Source organism: Gavia stellata, chromosome 3 (assembly GCF_030936135.1).
Source record: "Gavia stellata isolate bGavSte3 chromosome 3, bGavSte3.hap2, whole genome shotgun sequence".
NCBI classification, from domain to species: domain Eukaryota; kingdom Metazoa; phylum Chordata; class Aves; order Gaviiformes; family Gaviidae; genus Gavia; species Gavia stellata.
In genome coordinates this window covers 73,932,009-73,952,262 of record NC_082596.1, presented here as the reverse complement: position 1 = coordinate 73,952,262, position 20,254 = coordinate 73,932,009, and the positions used below count along the sequence as shown (strand labels likewise).

Sequence of the window (20,254 nt, the reverse complement as noted above, 5' to 3'; positions counted from 1 at the left end):
AGTCCAGTTGACAGCACTGGACTTCGCTGTAAAAGCAGTGGTAGATCTTCCCTGTTTGAACTGAAGAAAGCACTGAGACTTAAATGAGGTTATAGCTGCATGGCAAATGAAAGCACAGCATGACTTAGCCTAATTTTTTTTTTGTTTCCACTGTGCATTTAGCTTTGGTGAACTACCTGAGGAAATGTAATGCCAAACCAGGATTTGAATTACATTTCTCCAGAGACCCATGGTAGTGTCTTATGCACTGGCCTATACGTGCCTTAGAGGGTCATCTCCACAGGGTGTTCCCGGTATTTGTAAACATGATCCTCTGAGGCCAGGAAAGTTTTTTACACATATGATGCGATGGGAGGGAAAACAGACAGCAGTTTGGCAGGATGCCATTTCCAGATCCCTCCCTTTGAAGTAAGGGGCAACAACTGTGACCTTCAAGCGTCAACCAATATGCAGTTCCAAGCTCTGAAAACACTGTTTCTTCTCTCTTTCTGTATATGTTTCAGTATTTATTGCTCCTAAAGTCTCTCTACATCATGATTCTGTTTCTTTACCTCTTCTGCTCATACAGAAGTAAAGACAGCAATGCTGTTCAATGATCAGAGAGTTGGGGCTCTTGAAGTCTTTGCACAGCCTTGCCAGTATCTTAAGCAAGACTCTGCTGTCTTGCTCTGCTTTGATGTGTCCTATATAAACCAACTGCAGCAATGAAAAAAGTGTGGAGGCATTACCTAGGTATCACTTAAGTGTGAAAAGTTGTTACTGATAATATTTTAGGGGTAAGAAAATAACAGGAACCCAAAGATAAAGAACAGCATAATATGAAGGTATAGAGAACACCCTTACTTTACATTAGTTTTCATTTCCTCAATTTTTTTTCTGAACGGTTTTCTTTATTTGTGGCAGAAATACCAGGATCGTTTTCCTTTTGACCTTTGTAATACGCCTTAGTTTCCCTTGTGTGCAGAAGGCCAAATTTTGAGGCTTCGCAAGTAAGTTGTTATCCCTATCATTTCATGTATTTTCCTCTTCACATAATTGCACCAACTGCAGTGGTCTTTCACATGTGGCAGTGGAATGGAAATGGGCAGGAGGGTTAATAGGTGGTTTCTTTAGTTTTGGTTTTAAAGGAGGAGGAAAGTGTATTGCCATATCTTTATACCGAGTAATAAATGGTGAATTTAAATTATTACCACTTTTGGCTTTTGCTAGTTGAATCTGTTCTGGCAGCTAGGATAGAAGAAAGGAAGAAGAAGCAGAAGTGTACCAAAGCATTTGTTTGTTTTACAAGGGCTTAGGAATTTGGCTATGAATTGTGCTGTCTAACCTATGAAAGTGGAATTTCACTCATAAATTGAGGACAATGGCAAGCGATTGCAAAAGAAAATAAAACTACATCCACTGTGACTTGTAAAGATCTCTCCTTGATGGAACATTTTTCATTTTCTATTTGTTCACCTGTGAGGGTTTCAGAGAAGCAGCTTTCCAAGTGCTGTGCAAGAGGTAAAGCAGGTCAGAGGATTGAAGGGGGGTGGGGAACAACCTTGAAAGAAAAATTTGTGAGGCCAACGGTAGTATTTCATTTAGAATAATATTGTGGAGTGGCTAATGGTGATCTTACTTCACTGAATGGGGCCTGTAGACCCAGTCAGGAGCCGCTTCTCTGAAAGGCAGTGAAAGTTTAAATGAAAGTAATTTAAAGAAGCTAAACTGAAAAGCACTTGACTTAATTACAAAGAGAAAGGGAGAGAGAAAATTCCTCATCAGTAATTAACGGCACATAGGGTGATTTTCAGAGAGTGTGGGAATAAAGGCAGATAGCTTTACAATTCCCTGGTCCTTTCTCCTCTGGGTCACTTCATAAATCCAAGGCCCCTTTTTTCACTGAAGTCCAGTGTTTGCATTTTTGGGAATTTCTGTATAATTCTGTGGGTGGTCGCAAAAGGCTCAGAAGTACACTTAGGACCTTGTCTAATAACCTGCAAAATTAAGAAGGAAATATTTAGTAAGACTTTAGTACAGGTTAAATGAGCCCTACATGAATGGGAATCATATACCAAAAGTGAGATATTTTAATATGCTGTAATCTCATTAATTAACTATGTGCATTGTATGTGCAGACCAAAACGTTGGTAGACTAATTATGACAAGACCGTCCTTTTTCCTATTGTTCTTTTCAAACGTTAGTTGTCAAATTCTTCCCGAATTAAAATGATTTAAAGCATATCTTACACTTTAAAAATCTCCTTTGATACCAAACAGAGCAGAATGTGTTTCTGTGCTCACGCTTATTTTCTTGCTTTTGGTTTGGGTGGGTTTTTTTTCCTTCAGCACAGCCTTTGATTCTTCTATTACCTCTATCTTTGGGGTTGTTTTTTGGAGGGGGGGGAGTAAGAAACTTGTGTTTCTGGGCTACAAGCTAGAACAAAGAAAGCCTGAGTTTCTTCAAGCTGCATTCATCAAAACTCTGTGAAGGGAAGAGTTTGGGGGGAGCCTGGAGTGGATAGTGGCTGGATAAACTTGTGCACATCGTGCAGCTTGAGGGATCAGTAAGATGGAGAGCATTTTTTGGTGCTTTGAGTTCTTGTGGAGTGAGAGTCAGTGTCTTCAGAATGGTGCCTTAATTTGAAAATCACCTAGCTGTGGCTAGGTTAGGTGTGTGTTAGGTATGATGCCTAGCATCTTACGGACTTTGCCCCTGTCTTCAGCTAAACTTGTAGATGACTCCCTTGATTATCATTTCCTTTCATCGGTCTGTGTTTATTAGGGTTTGTGTCTCTGCAACTTAGAGTAGCTATTTAATAGCAGCAGGACAAGTTCCATTGGCACTCTTTTTATTTCTTTTCTTTTTAAATTTATTTTAAAAAGGAGAAATGTTAATCCATTAGTTCTAAAGCCTTTGCCTAGATTTCGTTTTGATGCCCTAGTGGTTCTCTGTCCATAAACTGCACTTTCTTAGTCTTCTTAAACATGCACGTATATTAAGGGGCTGTAAATATTTTCATGTCAAACTTTAGTTGAAACAACTGAGCAAAAACTGTGCCCTAGTAGATGCATGTTAGTTGCCATGACTGATGATATACTTCATAAAGATTTTTTTGGACTTTTGATGGTTGGTTGGTTGGTGGGGGTGTTAGTCTGTAGCAGTAATCCATTTTAAAGGTGAAAATAAACACAGTGATTGTTTTGAAATTTGTTTTCACTGCTATAAAGCTTTTGTTTAAATACTTCTAATCTAGTACTGTTATCATGGAACTGAAGTAACCCAGCAATAGCTTTAAGGTTAGCTGAATAGATCTGATGCTTCAGCATTAGCTGAAACCCTTCCTCCCTGCCTCAGGATAAATGTTTGCCTTTTGTTGAACAGGATAGGTTCTTCTGCGCTACTGAAAAACATGCTGGCTTCTGCAACGTAGTTTAATTGAAAACCTCTCTATGAATCATTTTTCTTCATTTAATTCTACTATTGCATTGACACCAAATTTGCATGGGTATGTGGGAGGGAAAGTGAGCTTTTCCACATCATCCCTTCTCCATTGCGCACAAAAACAAACACATAACCCTGAAGGGTCCCGATGAATTTACAAATCTGCTGTTCTGTTTGAGCATCCATCTATCTGACATTCTTAGCTTTACAAGAATGTCATCTGTCTGTAGTTGGTGTTTTCCTGTTTTAATAAATAATCAAGTGGACATTTTCTTTTCCTACCTCCTGGGAAAGATTTAGCTAGCAGGTTTTCATGGACAGAATATCTGTTCTATAACAATACTGGGAAACAACTGCCGCTATTGCTTTGATTAAAAGAAGAGCACACTTGATTGCTGCCTGTGAGCTTACCCCTCTCCTCTCATCTGAATCTGATCCACCTTCTAGGGACAGTCCAGGGGTCTGAAGCTGTGAGTTTAGGTGCTAAGAGAAGACTTTCCAAGTGTTGAACATCTCTCCTAAGCACGAGCTTATTTCCATTGTGCAAGTTTCCCTCAACTGAACTTGGCTTCTGCAGGCTGGGGAGCATGCCTACCTCCTTGCAAAACACCAGTCATTTCTGCAGCTGACACATTGAGAGCCAGCTCCTTCCTCTGGCTTCTCCAGCCAATTGTCATGTACCTGCTCTCCTCCTAGAGGTAATATTGGCAGAGGAAGAGAGCTTTCCAGTCGAAGCTTCTTCTAAGCTTTTGATCTGGAAGTCAAGGAGATTTAAGGAAAGAGTCCTTGGCCTGACAGGAGACTCATCTGACTGGAATCTCTAAAATTAATCCACCAATTAAAGTATGATGATGCGCTCACAGAGCCATTTCATTGTTCCTAGACAGCTGGAGGGGAGGGAAGACATCCGTTAACTTCCAGCCTCTGTCATAAGAAAAGCTGAGTCAGGTGATTATAGAGGTCCTCTTTCTGGGTCAGGAATAAACAAACTAATTTTCATGATTTTGTCCATCTCTGATCTTAGCATCTGACTATTGCTGTCTGCTGTTAGCAGCCTTGGGAATGCCAGTCCACCAAGCCAGTCGCTCTAATAGGCGTGTTACGTCTGCTTGGTGTACTCCATGAGCTCTGAGCAGATGGGGTGTGTGTATCATTTGCGTATGCTCACTTCTTAGAGCCCACCCAGTTAATTCAGTTTTCTTTTTTATTATCCACAGTTCAGATATATGTGCAATAATCAATAAGAGGTTGACTTTCAACAAAATATTCAGCTTGGAAACAGTACCCATGAGGGATGTGTTAATCTCCGAGTATAAACTGTAAAAACACGTGTGCCACACAGGGTTGCTGTAAATGCATATTTCTTTTGAAATATGATATTCTCAATTACTATATAAATTAAGGGGCTGTTACTCTTGATCTACTCCTTTAGAGTACAGCAAGTCATAACACTGGAGAAGAGTGGTCTTGACTTTTTGCTTCCTGAGATGAACTTGCAGATAAACATCACAGCAGACAGAAGTATTTCCATCATGTGACATTATTAATAGTTCACGACCCATCGTGAAAGTGGACAGTGGCTAAACATTCCCTTCAGCTCCATGTAGGTCATATCACCTCCTGATCTAAGTTCTGTTTCTCATTGTAGGCAGGAGTGCATCTTTTCCTATAGACTGAAACCAAAACCTTACACGTCCCAAACTGGTCTTTATGTGATAATGGTTTTCAGTCTAGTAGCTGACTTAAAGATGAAATTATTTCCCTGGTTTATAACAGCCTTCAGCACATGCATGTATTGCACAGCTTACCTGAAAGCAGCATGTATGTAAAAAGCTAAGGTCCTTTAAGCATAGCTGTCTTATACATGTTCTGAAGAGCTTTTTCTATTTTAATCATGTTTTTAAGTAAATGCTAGTGCTTATGGACAATATGTCATTGATGGCTCTGGAAATTGAGATATCACAGTTCTGTTTCCTGGTTTGTTTTTCAACTGTTAACCTGAGCTTATATGGACATTTCTGTTGTAATTCTAAAAGCTGCTTGGTTTTCAGTATTTTTTTTGCAGACAACTAGTCCTTACAGGGTAAGGTGCAGTAATTTTTTTGTGAGGGACTGGTCATATATCCTAATTTTATGAAGGCTATTATATATAGGCTTAATTTAGGGTGTTTTCATATTTCTAATTAAGTTAGTTGTATGGGAATCAGATTTCCCCAATAATGGATTAGAATGATGCTTTGCAAAGCAGTGAGAAACCCCAGACAACCATATTTTTATTGATTACTGCTCACCTGTAGTATTTAAGATGTGGTTCACTTGACAGTTGTACACTTTCTTCACAGAAGTTCAGCATTTTCAAAAAACGGGTGCCTAAAATTAGACTAGTAAGTCCTTAGTTCCAAAGTTTGGCTGGCTCTAGGGAAATAGGCTGTAGGGTAAAAGTAGTTTCGGGCCTCTAGGTACCAATTAAATATCCTACTCTGATAAATCCTGATTACAAAAACTCGAAACGGTGGGGAAGGGAACAGCTTTCACTTCTGGTAAATAAAAGACTTGGTATCAAGATTTAAATGGTAAGTTCAGGGTTATAAACACAAGATGTAAAGACAGGATGAGGAGATCTCAAGGAAAATCCCCAGGATGCGTCGCTCGCCTGGCAAATGCTAGTTTAGGGTCCTGATGATGCTGTGTTATGAAGTGATCCTTAACAATGAGCTAACCCTCTCGGTTCTGGGTGCGTTTTTCTTCTCACCTTCTCTTACCATTCAGTGCAAATATAACTCCAGTGGTTCCCAGTTCAACCCATATTGTGTAAACTCCTGTCCTTACTACCATGCACTCGTGTGAATGAATAAACTCTCAAAGAACCCTTTCAAATTTATGAGATCCACCATATCCGATGAGTATTTCAGTTACAATTTTGGGCATTTCATGACAGTTGAGGAGAACAAGAAATTGGACATCATCGATCTGGAAACCTGGTGGGGGCTTAAAATGTAGTAAAAACAAGGCCGCTTTTGTTTGTATTAGCAATAGCCATGCTATCAGCATTATAGGATGCATTGTGCTCTTATCAGAGAATCATGGTCTCATAGAGCTTCCTGAGTTGTTTCCCAAATGTGATTGCTGTAGGACTGGCAGATGAAGATGTTTGCCCTTCACAGGAGATAATAGCAAAGCTAGAGCTGCTTGCTAGTAAGGCGAAGGGCTGATATGAGTGCTCCCTGCTCAAGTCCTTGTTTGGTTTGGTTTGGGTTTTTTTTTAGTATGCCAATATATACGTGTGTGGAAGTCGAGAGGTGTGTCTATAGGGGAGATATATGTTTGTGGAAAAGACAAGGAGATTGAGAGATGACAACTGAGATGGTTATATCATTATGATACCTTAGGAATGGTTGAAAGTGTCTACCTTATAGATGTTTGCCAGAGTATTGGAAAAGTTCCAGGTGCTGCCATTTTCCTGATTATTCTATAACTAACTCCATACAAATGCAACAAATTTTGGATTGGCCCTTTGCATTGCATTCGATAAGTTCATGATCTCACATTGTAAATATTCATTATTCTTACGACATGGAAACTAATTCTACATGGAAAAAAAGGCACAGCGCATCCCTTCAGAACTAGAGAAAAGAAAACTAGCTTTCAGGAAAATGCAAGGAATATGAGTGTCTTACAACTTCATTACTGTTTGTATGTTTTACTTTTTGCATGGAAAATAACTTAATGGTATTCGTCATTAAATCAAGTGGAGAACTGCATCACCTGCAAATGCAAAAGAAGTCCAAAGAGATATTATTTTCTAAATCTTCCACAAGTCTGTTGGTTTGAGGAGGAAAGTCATAAATGGGAGGGAGAGGAGGCAGGCAATGTAGCCTTTTTTGTTCTGTTTAATACAATTTTCTTTTTTACTTATGTGGTTTGTAGGTTATGGAGGCTTTATGTGTGACTTACAATTCTCCTTTGCTAGAATTACTGCCAAACCGAAGCCTGCTTTGACCATACTAATGACTCTTTACTGAAATAATTCATGTACTGGCATCCGATAACTTAAATATTGCTATTCGCAAATAGTCCTGAACTGATTTGGTCTCTCTGTTATTTCTAACTTAATGGTTCACCCTGTTCTGTTTTCCAGTTGAGCTATCAGCTGCTTAACAGGAATGGTTTATTTGTGTTAATTTAGAAAAGTGTGATGTCCAGTGCCTGCTGTCCCATGCCAGCACACCGTGTACTGTCCTTTAAGCCAAACCGATACAGCTTAATGGCTAATGAGTTGAACATTGGTATTGTCATGAATGTTTTCCATTAACACCTCTGCAGGTAGGGCAGCAGCAGACGGAACGTCAAGCTTGAGAAAAAACAATGACATGTTTGGGGTCTTAAAAATTAATAGTAAAAAATGTAAATAGGGGAGAGGATAAAATTTGTGTATAGATAGCTACCCTTGCACCAACGCATACTTAGTGGGAAGTTTTAGGTGGCTGTTTCTCTAACGTAGGGGGGGCATAACTGCCCCCCCACCCCCAGTGTTTTCCTTCCATTTCTAACTTCATTGCATTTCTTTTTCTGGAGACTCACGTCATTTTCTCTTCCACCTTCTTTCTTTCCATTCCACTGCATGCCTCTTTCCTTGGTCTGACCTCAGAGAGGAGGAAGAATGTGAAGAGGAGGAAGAAGAACAGCCAGTCACAGAGCCCAATACTGAGGATGAGGGGGAGGAAGAGGCCAGTAGGCAGGTCAAAGCCAGGTACTGGGATTCAGCGTCTCCCTCCACCTTTTCCTCAGTCTCTGGCATGAACTCACCAGTGCAGTGTGTAGCAGCATCTACCTTTTCACTCGAATTGCTAGATCACCTGTTAAAGCCACCCCCCAAGGAAGTCTTTTTGCATTTAAAAGCTTTGTTGGTGTGTGGAAACATTTTAATTATGTAGGCTCAACGCACTAAGAACTGCCTGTGCTCACTGCCTTTGTACAAAATGAGTAACTCACAAATCTTAAAAGATTTAGCAGAAAGCATAACTTCTAAGCATGGCTTAGGTTTAACTTTTTAGTTAAGGCAATGGTGAAATGTTGCAGTGCTTTGCTGAGTGAGGATGTTGCTTGGTTTCTTAGGTTTTCATCCCTATTTTCATGATACAACCTTATTTCTAATATCTGTCACTATGAAGATCATCAACATTTTTTGAATGCTGCCTATGATTTCTATCAATTTCGTTCATGTTTTAATTGGAAAGAACTACTTAAAGGCAAAGCTGATAGATGTGTATAATTTTATACATACCTGCCCATCTATGTATATTTGGATATAAACAAACCACCTATCAAAACAATATTCTCATGTAAAATTTTCCAGTTACTTCTGAGGTATATAGGGATTTGGTATCTGGCAACTTTATCCTAGTAAATGGGAAGAAAGAAAATATGTTCTTTCTTCCAGACAGCCATTTGATTTAGGTTAAATTGTTTGGCTTTGCAACTCAGCAAATGAGATTGGATTTTTTTTATACATAGACCACATTCATGCAGACGCTATACAGCATGGAAGGAAGAAAGTGTTTAATGTGCGAATTCCAAAGAAAATACTGTACTGTTGTTATTAATATCTTCCAGGCTGCAAATCTTGCCAATGGCTGCCTGAAATTTCAAAATTAGATGATAATTTCCTCAAATCCAATTCTTAAAAGTCAAAGCTAAGACACAAGTTATTAGTGAATTGCATTAATATAATAAAATACTGTTTAAAAAAACCAAGGAAGAGCCATGTAAAGGGCATGATATGTTTTTAGGTCATTGGTCTTTTAAAATAAGTCACTGTGAGATAACTGTGTGACATTCCCATGACTTTTCCAAATACCTCCTTTCACTATCACTGTAGTGTAACAAAAGTGATCTGTACCCCGGCCGTTCATGTTAGATGCTGTCAGGAAGTGTAGGACTAGCCTGGCTTCAGTGACTTCTGCCATGCACAGCGGGTGCAATACATGGAGGTTTCCAGATTGCCCACTGTGCTTCTGTTGTGAGAACGATTACCTGGTATATACCTAATGATTAACTTCGTAATATCCTAACATATATAACATATATTATGTGTTTGTTGCATACTTTGTGCCATATCCACACTCCTCAGTTAAGGGCCGTGACTTGCATGCCTGTAGGTGGATTGCAGAGGTGGTCTCAGAAGAATGAAATCAGCCACCTGCCGAGTGATCCAGCCCAAAGCCCATGCACAGTGTTTATGCTGGAAATACTAGTGAAAACAGGTATCTAGGAGTGCAGATCCCATGGCTTTTCACCTGCCTTGCTACTTCTGTCACTCACCAACACCTGCCTTCACTAGGGCAAAGCAGATGTGTTTTCTGTTGCACATGATGCAACTCTGCAAGTCTCTATCTAACACCAACATGGGATGCTGACACTCAGAGAAATTAGTGCCTTCATACCTAGACAAATGATCTGGTAAGGTGTTGCTTTGGAAATCATTCTAAACCTTAATTTTGACAGAACAGTGCTGACTGAGTATTTTTTATTTTCATCTTTGGTGGATGAGTGTTTTTAGTAAAAATATCAGATCACCGGAGAGGATGATAATTGGATACCTGGCCTTCAAGAGGCAATCATGCAGATTGTGTGTTGAAGCATCTATACTCTGTGGACCATGTTATCCACCATGTTGAGACTGCTTTGTAGTGCTCTGACAATGCTTACAACCTAACTTGAAATACTTGAAAATTGTTCATAAAATGGTTGTGAAAAGGTTCATGAAAATTATTTCTGAAACCTGTGGGTTAAATCCCTTCCTTTCCTTTAAGCTGAGTCACTTCCATTCCTCAGTATTACCAACCCCAAGAAGAACCCCACTGGGATACAAAGATGTGAGTTCTCTTACTTTATTTAAAAAGAGATGATTGTCTAAATTGAGGAAGTTTTTCTTTGTCTGACTCTCCTTTATTTTTTTTCCTCCAAGCGGTACTATCTATTGATCTCTCTTTTCCCCATTTTTCTCTCCTTCCCTTCCCTTTCTCATGATGTTTTTCTCCTGCAGTGGGGTCCCAGGTGCGCAGGAGGCTGTGAATGAAAACCTTTCACGGTGTTCTGATTCTTCAGCAATCTCCAGTGCTATTTCTCCAGCTGAGAGGCCTCTCTCCTGCTCTAGAGCAGAGAGCTCTTCTAGCAGCTCCTCTTCTGTGCCTGAGTCATGTGTCTCTCATCATAATTCTGTCCTTTCATCACCATCTTCACCTGCAACAGCATTGCTAAGCTCTTCCCAGAATTCATCAGCATCCATTACTCCAAAGGCATCTCCAACAGTGGAGAAATTACCCTATGTACCACATACTCCTTTTCACCTCTTCTCATACGACTTTGAAGAGTCTCCAGCATCTGTGAAAGAAAAGGAAGCAGAGGTGATGAGGGAAAACAGGTAGATTTTATACAGCTGACATTAATTTTTAGATAAATGAATAACACCTTTCAAGAGTTTTATAGTGGTAATAATGCACTCTCTGTGTTGTATTATTTCCAGAACATACTGTATTAGTTTTAGTCCTGTAAGCCTGTATTTTGATTTGATTGATATTCTCCCCTTGCCTTTGTTGCCTTCACTTCGTCTTACTCCTCTTCAAGGTCTATAGTTAATAAGTATCCTGGCCTCCTCTATAGAGCAGTAGATAAATAGCCCGTGAGTTGGGAGATCACAGAAAGGAGCACCATTTTGCTCTCATTTACAACAATGTAATTTGCAGTTATGATTTCACGAAAATTAATGGACCTCTTCTGCTATAAAACCAAGAGCGATCAGATCAGCACTTGGACTTCAGGGGTGAAATCCTGGCTTCAAAGACTGAACTGCCAAATCCCAAATTTGCTGTTAGATTGCAGTGCATATCACTGTCATGTGCAGTTTCAACTCATGCTTGTAATAACAGAAGCAGATTAAACCCTATAAAGAGAATATAGCACTCAGAATAGACAGTTTTCCCTCCACAACATCTGGTCAGTTCAGTTGTTCCTCATGCATTTCTCTTAGTTTTTAATTTAATTTTTACTTTCCCCATCCCACCCATTTAAAAACAAAAAGAAATTGTTTTGTCTCAATCTGTTTTCAAGTAAAACAGATTGACAATAGGTAGCACTAAAAACAATGCTGGAGAATCACCTTGAAAAGAAGTTGATGATTGTTAGCTGTCTTTCCCAATGGTCAGTGTTCCTCAAATTAGGTGCTGAAATGAAAATGTACATGTATATTGTGAGCGTATTTATTTCTTCCTTTCTCCAGCAGTCCTTCTGAATTTCTGCATGTGAACAAATATTTTGATTCCTTTGATCCTTTTAATTTTCGATCTTTCTCTTCTAATAGGTGGGTGGCTTTTGTTGCTTTTTCATTTTGCTGAAAAACCTGTACATCCACGTAGCTGTTGAAAAGGGACTTAGTTCATGTCTTTCCTAACCTGCAGCTTGAACACTGGGATTCCTCTAAATTTACATTTTCCTGCATAGGCGCAATTTTCCCTTAGGCTTCTCAGACTCATTTATTGTTTTCTCATTGCTGCTGCTATTAGAGTTATACTTTTTAAAGAGTAGATGCCTAAATACCTCCTGCTCCTGCAATATTTAGTATTTCTGCAGTGATTTTTTTTCCTGTGACCATCCTTGCGCTTCTAGTTACCACATAGCATCAAGGACATGGTGTGGGCAAGGATTGTGCTGGGTTTTTCTGGAGAAAAAGGAGGGCAAAGCTTGCACGATTTGGGCAGTAATGTGTTCATACAAGAGGTAAATGCCTGCATATGTGGGGTTTCTTCAGAGTGAAGGCTTCTGGGACAAGGCCGTTGCATCTGTATTGGTATATGAGACAAGAAGGGAAAATGGAAGTAATAGCCACCACCAGAGGAAGGTTACAAAGATAAACATTGTGTACAGGATACAGACTTACCCTGGTGTGCTGCTTTAGCCTTGCTACTCTTCCAGCATCATTGTCTCCCTCTAAATTTGATATATAGGGATGCCATGTCCAGGCCAGTCCCTGTGAATTTGATTTTGTTAATACTTGTAGGTCTGAGTCCATAGAAGGTGTGTTCTCTCCATTTTAATGAGAGTTATGTTTGGACTAATTGAAATTCCTTGGTCTGAAAAAGGATTCTGCACTGTGTCAGCTTTTTCGTGGGTCAGAGGAGAAGTAAAGCAAATGTAGCGGTTGATAAGAAGGTCTCCTTTCAGTTGATTGAATTGGAAATGGAGGTTACTGTTAGTGTCAGGAACGTACCGAATGAGCTCTGCGTTGTTCTCAGGACAACGGAGTTTCCTCATCGCTCACTCAATACAGGCACAGGCAGAACATTTTCTGAGCTGAGCCTGCTGGAGAGTGACCCATGTCAGGTCTGTGCTACCAGGCAAGCCCAGCACTGCCCAGCTCACAGCCCTCCACTGAGCCACTGTCTCCAGTTTCTAGTTAGTTTTCTTCTAGGGCAGGAATGCCGGGAAGGCAATTATTTCCCGTTCTGCAAAATTCCTTTTGTAGCTCAGAAATGTGCATGTTAGCATTTTTTTCCAAAATTATTCCCCTGTTCCTGGGCAGTCAGCATGGTGTCTCAAAAATAGATGGTGGTGGTGGGATGTTTTCTAAGACGTAAACATGGAATTGTTTCCAAAGGGGGCATATTCTCTAAAGCATGATCCTTTCCATTATAAAAACCCCTAACTGAAATCTGTTCTGCTTTTAACACGGGCCTTGGCAGGCAGCAATGCTGTTGTACTCTAAGGAATGAAGCTTGAAACTTTGAATGAAATTTTGCATGGCTAGATGAGTGTGCTCAGTGGAGCTGAAGGAACCAACCAGTCTTTTCTAATAAAATTGCTAAGTGAAATTAGTGAGTGCTGATGTGTGTGGGAGAAGAAGCAGCAGAGAAGAGATACAGTGAAAGAGCGTATATTATATCTTATGAATAATGATAAGGAAAATGATATTGCCATTTTTCCTGAAGTGAATTTTGTCATTTAGATGAGTTGGCCTTGTGGAGTACTCACCTACAGAGCATCATGCACTTCCCATGTGGGAAAATAGTATCGTCTCTGAACAGAAATGTTCACATTTTCCCAAATCAGGAATCTCTTCTTGACATGCTGTTTAAACACAATGGTTAAAAGGCACAGTGAAGCAACAGAACTGCCTTTTCTATTCAGTACGGGAGCCAGGATGAAAACATTGATACAAGGGACTCTGGGGAGGTGGCCGTTTCAGGAGTCCTGGAAACAATTTCTCTTTGATCAGCAAGTTCACATTGAAGTCAAGCAGGTTTGGGGGTTTTTTTAATGGAGGGAATGGCTGGTAGAAATTCCCAAAGCCATGCTTCCGGAGATATGTCTTTTTAACCATGGTGATGATTTTTTACAGACATTGTAAGAAATGGCACATAAGCTATGACTTATGTTGGGGGAGGGGAAAGAAAATACCCCCTGCTTTAATTGAAAAGAATGTGGATGCTTTTCATTTATAATGCAAACATTCGCAAATCATGGACATCCGTGTTCAGATCACGTCTCTGGAATGCTGCTGTTTTCCTTAATTTCACTAGGTATGAATACTGCTGACTTGGACTGGTTTGGTCCCTTTTCTAATGGCTGGGTATTGGCTCCCAAACCAGCTAATAAATTTGAGTAACTGAGCGGTAATTTAAGTATTCCCACTCCGAGTTGTCACTTGGGTGGACTGTACTAATCTCTCATATTTTCCATACCAGTAGTTCACTATTTGATTCAAGTATGTCCATGACGTGGTTGATATTAAAATTAGATGATAGGTTGCGTATTTTGAAGCTGGGATTAGAGCAATATTTTCAGAAGGTGGATGTTTGAAAAGTACTGGGGTATGGAATCACCGCCACCCCCTAAACAAGAGGATTTACTGTTACATGCCTGCTTGCTGATGGATTCTTTCTGTCTCTCCCTTTCTCCTTCTTTCCTTCCCATTGCTTCAGATACAGTAGCTATGGCAGCAGCTCTTACTCTTCTCCACGACCTTACTCTGGTGTGAGTGCCCCTACAACACCCACTTCTCGTTATGGGACAACTCTCTCGACGCCTCAAGAAACCAAATCTGACAGGTTTGTAAATTAATCGGTGTTTTGACAACAGTTCCTTTACAGACAGGAGGAAGGAGATAAGTGTAAGCTGTTCTGAATGGGTACTGGAAATATCTTGTGGCCAGATCTTTTCTAACATTGGAAAGAGAACGTATGAAAGTCTAGCCACGTTCATTTCCCGCTCCTTCACAAGCCTTTCTCTGACTTGGTGTTAAGGGCTGGCTGTATTTCCATCCCACTTCTACTTCCACTTAAATGGATAAAACAGAGTTCCTTTAAATGTGTGCTGTCCTAAGTATTAAAAGGTGAATCAAAGCACATTTTATTTCTTTCCATTTTTTAAAATAAATTCAGACAGATCTATTTTCACTCCTATCATCTTAAATCAGCTATAAAATCTTGGAAATATGCTTAGCTCAGAATTTCCTAGGCTGTAGTTTTGTCCTTCCTTGAAAATGCGTGATATATCTCATTGTATTTCATCAAGGACAAAAGGTTTCTTGCTGTAGGTAAAGGAAACTCATATTAACCTACCAGTTATCAGCTTACTTTAAAAAAAGAAAAAACAACAAAAAAAACCACCAAAACAAGGGGGAAAAAACACACCAGCAACAAAAAAAGCGCAGTATTTTGAACAATCAAAAATACTGTTTTGAATTATGTAAGGTACTAGGGAAAGAAAAAAGATAGGAAAATGTTATGGATACATGAAAGAAATTCTTCTTGGCAAGACATTTGGACCACCAGAAATTAACTGACTGTTACAACCTGAAAGGAAGTGACAGCTTCAAAGGATGTCATGCTGAGTTTAAGGAGGAAATGTAGAAGTTTTTAATTAATTAAATTAAATAATTTAATATAATAATTTAATTAAATAATTTCCAATTAGGCCAGATGGACTTTGGATTGTTTGTTGCCAGATTGGCCTCTGTTTCATAAAAATTCCATCTTCCATCCTTTTTTTGAAGTGAAGGCTTTTTCAGGATCCTTTGTCTATATTCCAATTAATTTGTATTAATTTTTTTTTTAATATTTCTTTATGTGTATATGTTTTATGTGTGTATAAATTTGAACCTACCTAATGTCTCACATCCTTTCCAGTCTACTACTCGGAGTGGTTCAAGTTAGGTTTTTCCAGCATGCATGTATTTCTAGCCATAAGGTATTGATTTAATCCTTTTTTCAAGTGAGTAATTACATTAAGTTTATCTTTGGAGAAAGGCATCATTTTTTCATTTGCTCATCTTCCTAGAGTAACTTGCCTTGATTTGTCTTTCCTAATCTGAATTAAATTATTGCCGAGTGAAACCATAAGAAAAAACTCTAAAGCTCAATTTCCCTCCCTTTTACCTTAGCAGAATAGATGCAGATAAGCAAGAATTAAAGGTATCCTGCTACCTATAGTTTCAGCTTTCTAAGCCCCTGCTATTGGAAGCTTCTGGTTGCTACTGCAGCAAAGAAACCCCAAAGTGGTCAAACTCTGAGAAGGCTAAAGATGGTTGGGCCTGTCCGGCAAGAGGTTGATTGCTCTGGCCCTGCTCCAGTAAAGGAAGCAAGCTTTCATTGCAGCATACGTGTAAGTGCGTTGCTGGTTTGGAGCCAAAATGCCTTGGCCCCATAGGATGAAGCTGTAAAATTCGCAGATTCATGGAGAGTCAGGCCAGAGGGAAGCTTTGTAATCATCTGTTGTGACCTGTAATGGGTCTCACAGAAGCTAAATGAAAGCCCCCTGTACCTTCACGTGTTTTCAAGTGGCAGCACATGACTTCTGGAAAACGTTCCAGTATTTATCATCACTGCTAGGAAAATATTTCATATTTTGGAGGCCAGTTTGTCTAGCAGCATCTTCCAGCCATTACACCTCATTCTGCTTTTCTCTGTGAAACTGGAAAGTGCTCTGCCTTCAACTGTCAGATCTCTCTTACATGTTTTAAGTGTCTGAACACAGTGCTCAGAGTTGCATCTCTGTTTTTCCTTCAGGTTGGAGGGATGTTACAGCCTGATGCTTTTTGTATGTTAGTCTCCGAGAAGTGTGAAAAATGTGTGTATGCCACAGCTGCATGTTACCTGCAGAATAGATGCAGTTATTTCTTGACAGCTAATTAAATTTACAGGTTCAGATGCCATTGTGCATCAGGTCTTGTTCTTTTTGAGTGTGCTGCAATTGCAGATGTGTAGTTCAGCAGTCTCTAATGGCATTAGTATTTTGAAGAAGGGCAGAAGCCTGCTTTTATTTCATTTTCCTGAAAGACATGGGTTGCAGAAATGCCCACATAGAGATAGATGGATAGAAATTTGCTCACTGGAGAGTAGACTGTGTAGTGCGTGACAAAATGCTTGGCGCTAATTAGTAAGTGGAAATTATTGTGGAAGTTTTCACAGTCTTCTGTCAATGGTGTTTGCCTTAGATTATGTAAACATTGTTTCCTACCCCCTGACAGTAAAAATTTACACGGATTCAAACACAAAAAAAAGTTAAAAGATGAGGGGGGGAGAGGACAACACTTGATAAGAAGCAGATGCGTATCTATGGTTAGCTCCAAGGTGAGTTTTCTGCTTTCAGCTTACAGTTACAGTTATCCAAGGACTCCACAGAATGATCCCTGTCTTTTATCATGCAGGGAAGGGCTTCAGATGCAGTTCCTGGTACTGTTTATTTGACCTCCGAGAATGAGGAGGAAGGAAGAAGCAGCATTTAGAGCAGTGCCCAGCGAAATGATTCATGCTCCATTCAGTTATCCTGACAGGCCTTTCAAACCCTTGGCTGCATTTTGCTTATGTAAACAAGAGCTACAACTTAGGTGGAAAGAAGCGGTGTGGTTGACATTTTGACAGTCATACTTTTAAAACCCTCCTTGGCTAAGATCAGTAGGGAATCCAAAAGAGCAGTATAATTCAGTGCAAAAGTAACTAGATTTTGTTCTTTGAAATCCACATAATGTATGTATTTCTGATTGTACAGCAGAAGAAAAGGCTTACTTGGCTGTTTCTCAGTTTCTAAATTCAGCTGCAGCCTTTTGCCAACTTCTTGCAATACTGTTGTTCTCTCTCATTTCTCTGGGTCCCCTGTGGAGAGCCATGCTTCTGAAGTGCATACTGCAGCCATGGGAATCCTGCTGAAGGAGTGCAAATTGCAGGGCACTTTTTGTTCAGCCCTTCATTGGGAGAGAAGAAAGGGTATATTGGTTCTCTCATATCTCTCTGCTTGTGAAAGTTGCTCCTAATGCAGAAGTATAACCCAGTCCTCCTGTTTTCAGCTGCCAAAGACTGCTTTGCTCCATAAATATACTGCTCCCACTCTTCATGACTTAAGTCACCAATTAACTCTCTCCCTCGTTCCCAAAGGAAAAAATAAATTTATCAATCTCAGTTTCTTAACCTCATAAATTTTGGTAACAAAGGGGAAGAGCAAGGCATGGCTGGAGCACACCAAGGAGAAAAGCGTTTTTCTGTACCTCTGAGTTGCTGCCTTGCCTGGGGGAACAAGGAGTTGTAAGACTGTCCTGTGTATGCCTTGTGCTCACACCTAGGATATTTCTGTTTAGGCAAAGATTGCCTCCTTAGACTTTGAATCTAAGATGGTCACTGAAATGGAAAGCTGCAGCCTGGAATCTGTAGCTGGACAGCACACTCATTACTTGCAAAGCTTCACACCCCCTCATAGTGTGTTTTTGGTGGTGAAGTGCATACGTTGTTGGTCGTGGCCACAGTTAGACAAGACCCTGAAGCAGTCTGACTTCTAAGGCAAGAGCTCCTAAATTCGGCACAAGCTTTAATTCATTCCGTTTCCAGAAGAATATCCTTTGTTTCCTGCTGGTGTGTTTGCCAAGGTAGGTTTCTTCTGATGCATTTGCCAGGAGGCGGTTCCCACTGGGCTTGATAGTCAAACAGTAGTGCAGTTAGCCTAGCTCAAAAAGCTGCCTTCTCAGGGCACTGTGTGCCAAGGGAGCAGGAGTTCATGGTCCCCATTTTCTTGCCTTTATCTGTTAAATCAAGTGCCAGAAATTTCAGCTGGCAAACCTGCACTTCTGGATCCTCTTGGCCAGTCAGTGTGAACTTAGTCTCCATCTCTGGCTGGTCCCTCTGAGGTTCTTCCAAATCTCCAAGCTTGGTAAGGGCCTGCTGTGGTGTTTGCAAATTATTCCTGTTTGATGCACTCTCCAACTTTTCCAGACCGTTAGAAAATAGGCTTAAGAAAGACAAAATGTGTTTCATGTCCTTTAACCTGTTTTCTGTCTTCCTTGCTTTATGATCTACAGCAGTACGTTACCTTGGGCTCCTGTGATGCAGGGCTTTGAATGTTGAGTGTTCATCTCCATGTTCTTACGTATCTTTTAAAGGAAATGTACCTTCAAGCATTTATTTCTCCAACAGGTGCCCACAGACACTGAGCTTAGCATGACTAGATTATAGGTGATTCTTTCTCCACTGATTTTAAAGACACTTTAAACAGCATACCTGAAGTGTAACATGAAGTGCAGCAAAAGTCGGCAAATACTACTCTTTTGAGTTTTATTAGCTCTCCAGGTGCCTAAAACAGTGATTTTCTGGTAATCTGGTGCTTTTTTCAAATTTGTGTCTCTTAAAAGCAAAGCAAAACAAAACACAAAAAAACCTGCTCGAGAATGCTAAACAGCTTTTCAGTCAGACTTTCTACTAAAATTAAAGGTCCCTGTAATTGACAACACCAGGGAGGTGCTGCTGGATGAAGTTTCTTGGCAGGTTCTCTTTTTTTTTTTTCATTAGCCATCTATCACTAATCTGCACTCTGGAGTTACCTTACTCCAGCTGTTAAGCACTAAGAAAAAACAAGAAACCTATGAAACAAACCCCATTATACAGCCTACAAAGCTGCTGCTTTCCCAAGAACAGCTCCTCTTTCCTTGGCTTTCTATTCTTTCTGCTTCTACCATCTTCTGTGTGTCTTAGTACGTACTTCTGGGCTCTCAGACCAGAGACCATGGCTATTTTTTCTTGTGGTAAATGCCAAGCACATCTTTCACTCTGAATAACATAATGAGGAAGGGATAGCTTGGTAGTTGATAATAGCGGCCCAGGGCAAAAGCCTCAACTTTATTGCTGAGATTTTAAAAGAAAAAAAGACCTTAGGAATTACTTGATGATTTACAATTTGGGAAGCAGCGGTGGCTTACACTGGCTTAGCCGCTTGTTGAACTACTGTGTAAGCAGTATTCTTGATTGCAGCTTTGTAGGCTTCATCATAGGTCATATGTTTAAACAGAAAGCGTGAGCCAGGTTACAGTTTCAGCCTACAACGTGTTGCAGTGTGCCTGGAGGGCACCAGTTTCAGCCCCCAGGTTCCCGCTGTGCTGATGCTCCGGGGACACGTACCTTAGCCTGGATCTACGGCGGGGGTGGGGGGCAGCTCTGCAAGCCACTTCCAGCGATTTGTGACTCGCTTGAGGATGAGAAGCCACAGGCTGGAGAAAGACAGAAACACAACGTAAAACCTACACACATCAAACTGCAAGAAGAGCGTGTGTCTAGAAAGTCCCTGTGCATTGCCCGGGCTCTGCGCGGCTCTGCCCTGCTGTAGCTTTATTTTATGGAGTCCCTCAGGCCAATTAAAAGTCTAACGTTAATCAATTCTTCTCTTGGTCATTCTCAAGTTTCTTTCTCAAAGGAAGCATTAGTTGGTAGTTTTATCTCTCAATTTTGTGTTTATTTTTGAGAGAAGTTTTGTAAAGATTCCTCAAGTAATGTTTAGTCTGTTTGCAAAATCTTGTAT

At 40.2% G+C, this 20,254-nt stretch overlaps 1 protein-coding gene across 3 annotated transcripts in view; it reads left to right on the top strand.

The window, feature by feature from the left end:
- FHOD3 (formin homology 2 domain containing 3) overlaps positions 1–20,254 on the top strand; it is a 412,474-nt gene that overhangs the window by 300,421 nt on the left and 91,799 nt on the right. For 2 of the 3 annotated variants that reach the window (XM_059815487.1, XM_059815486.1), the window contains exon 11: positions 14,401–14,526. In XM_059815487.1, coding sequence (XP_059671470.1) covers positions 14,401–14,526 — 126 coding nt within the window. Of the gene's footprint in view, positions 1–8,074; positions 8,175–10,469; positions 10,848–11,705; positions 11,784–14,400; positions 14,527–20,254 lie in introns of all 3 variants that reach the window. The other variant, XM_059815484.1, reaches the window with a different exon arrangement.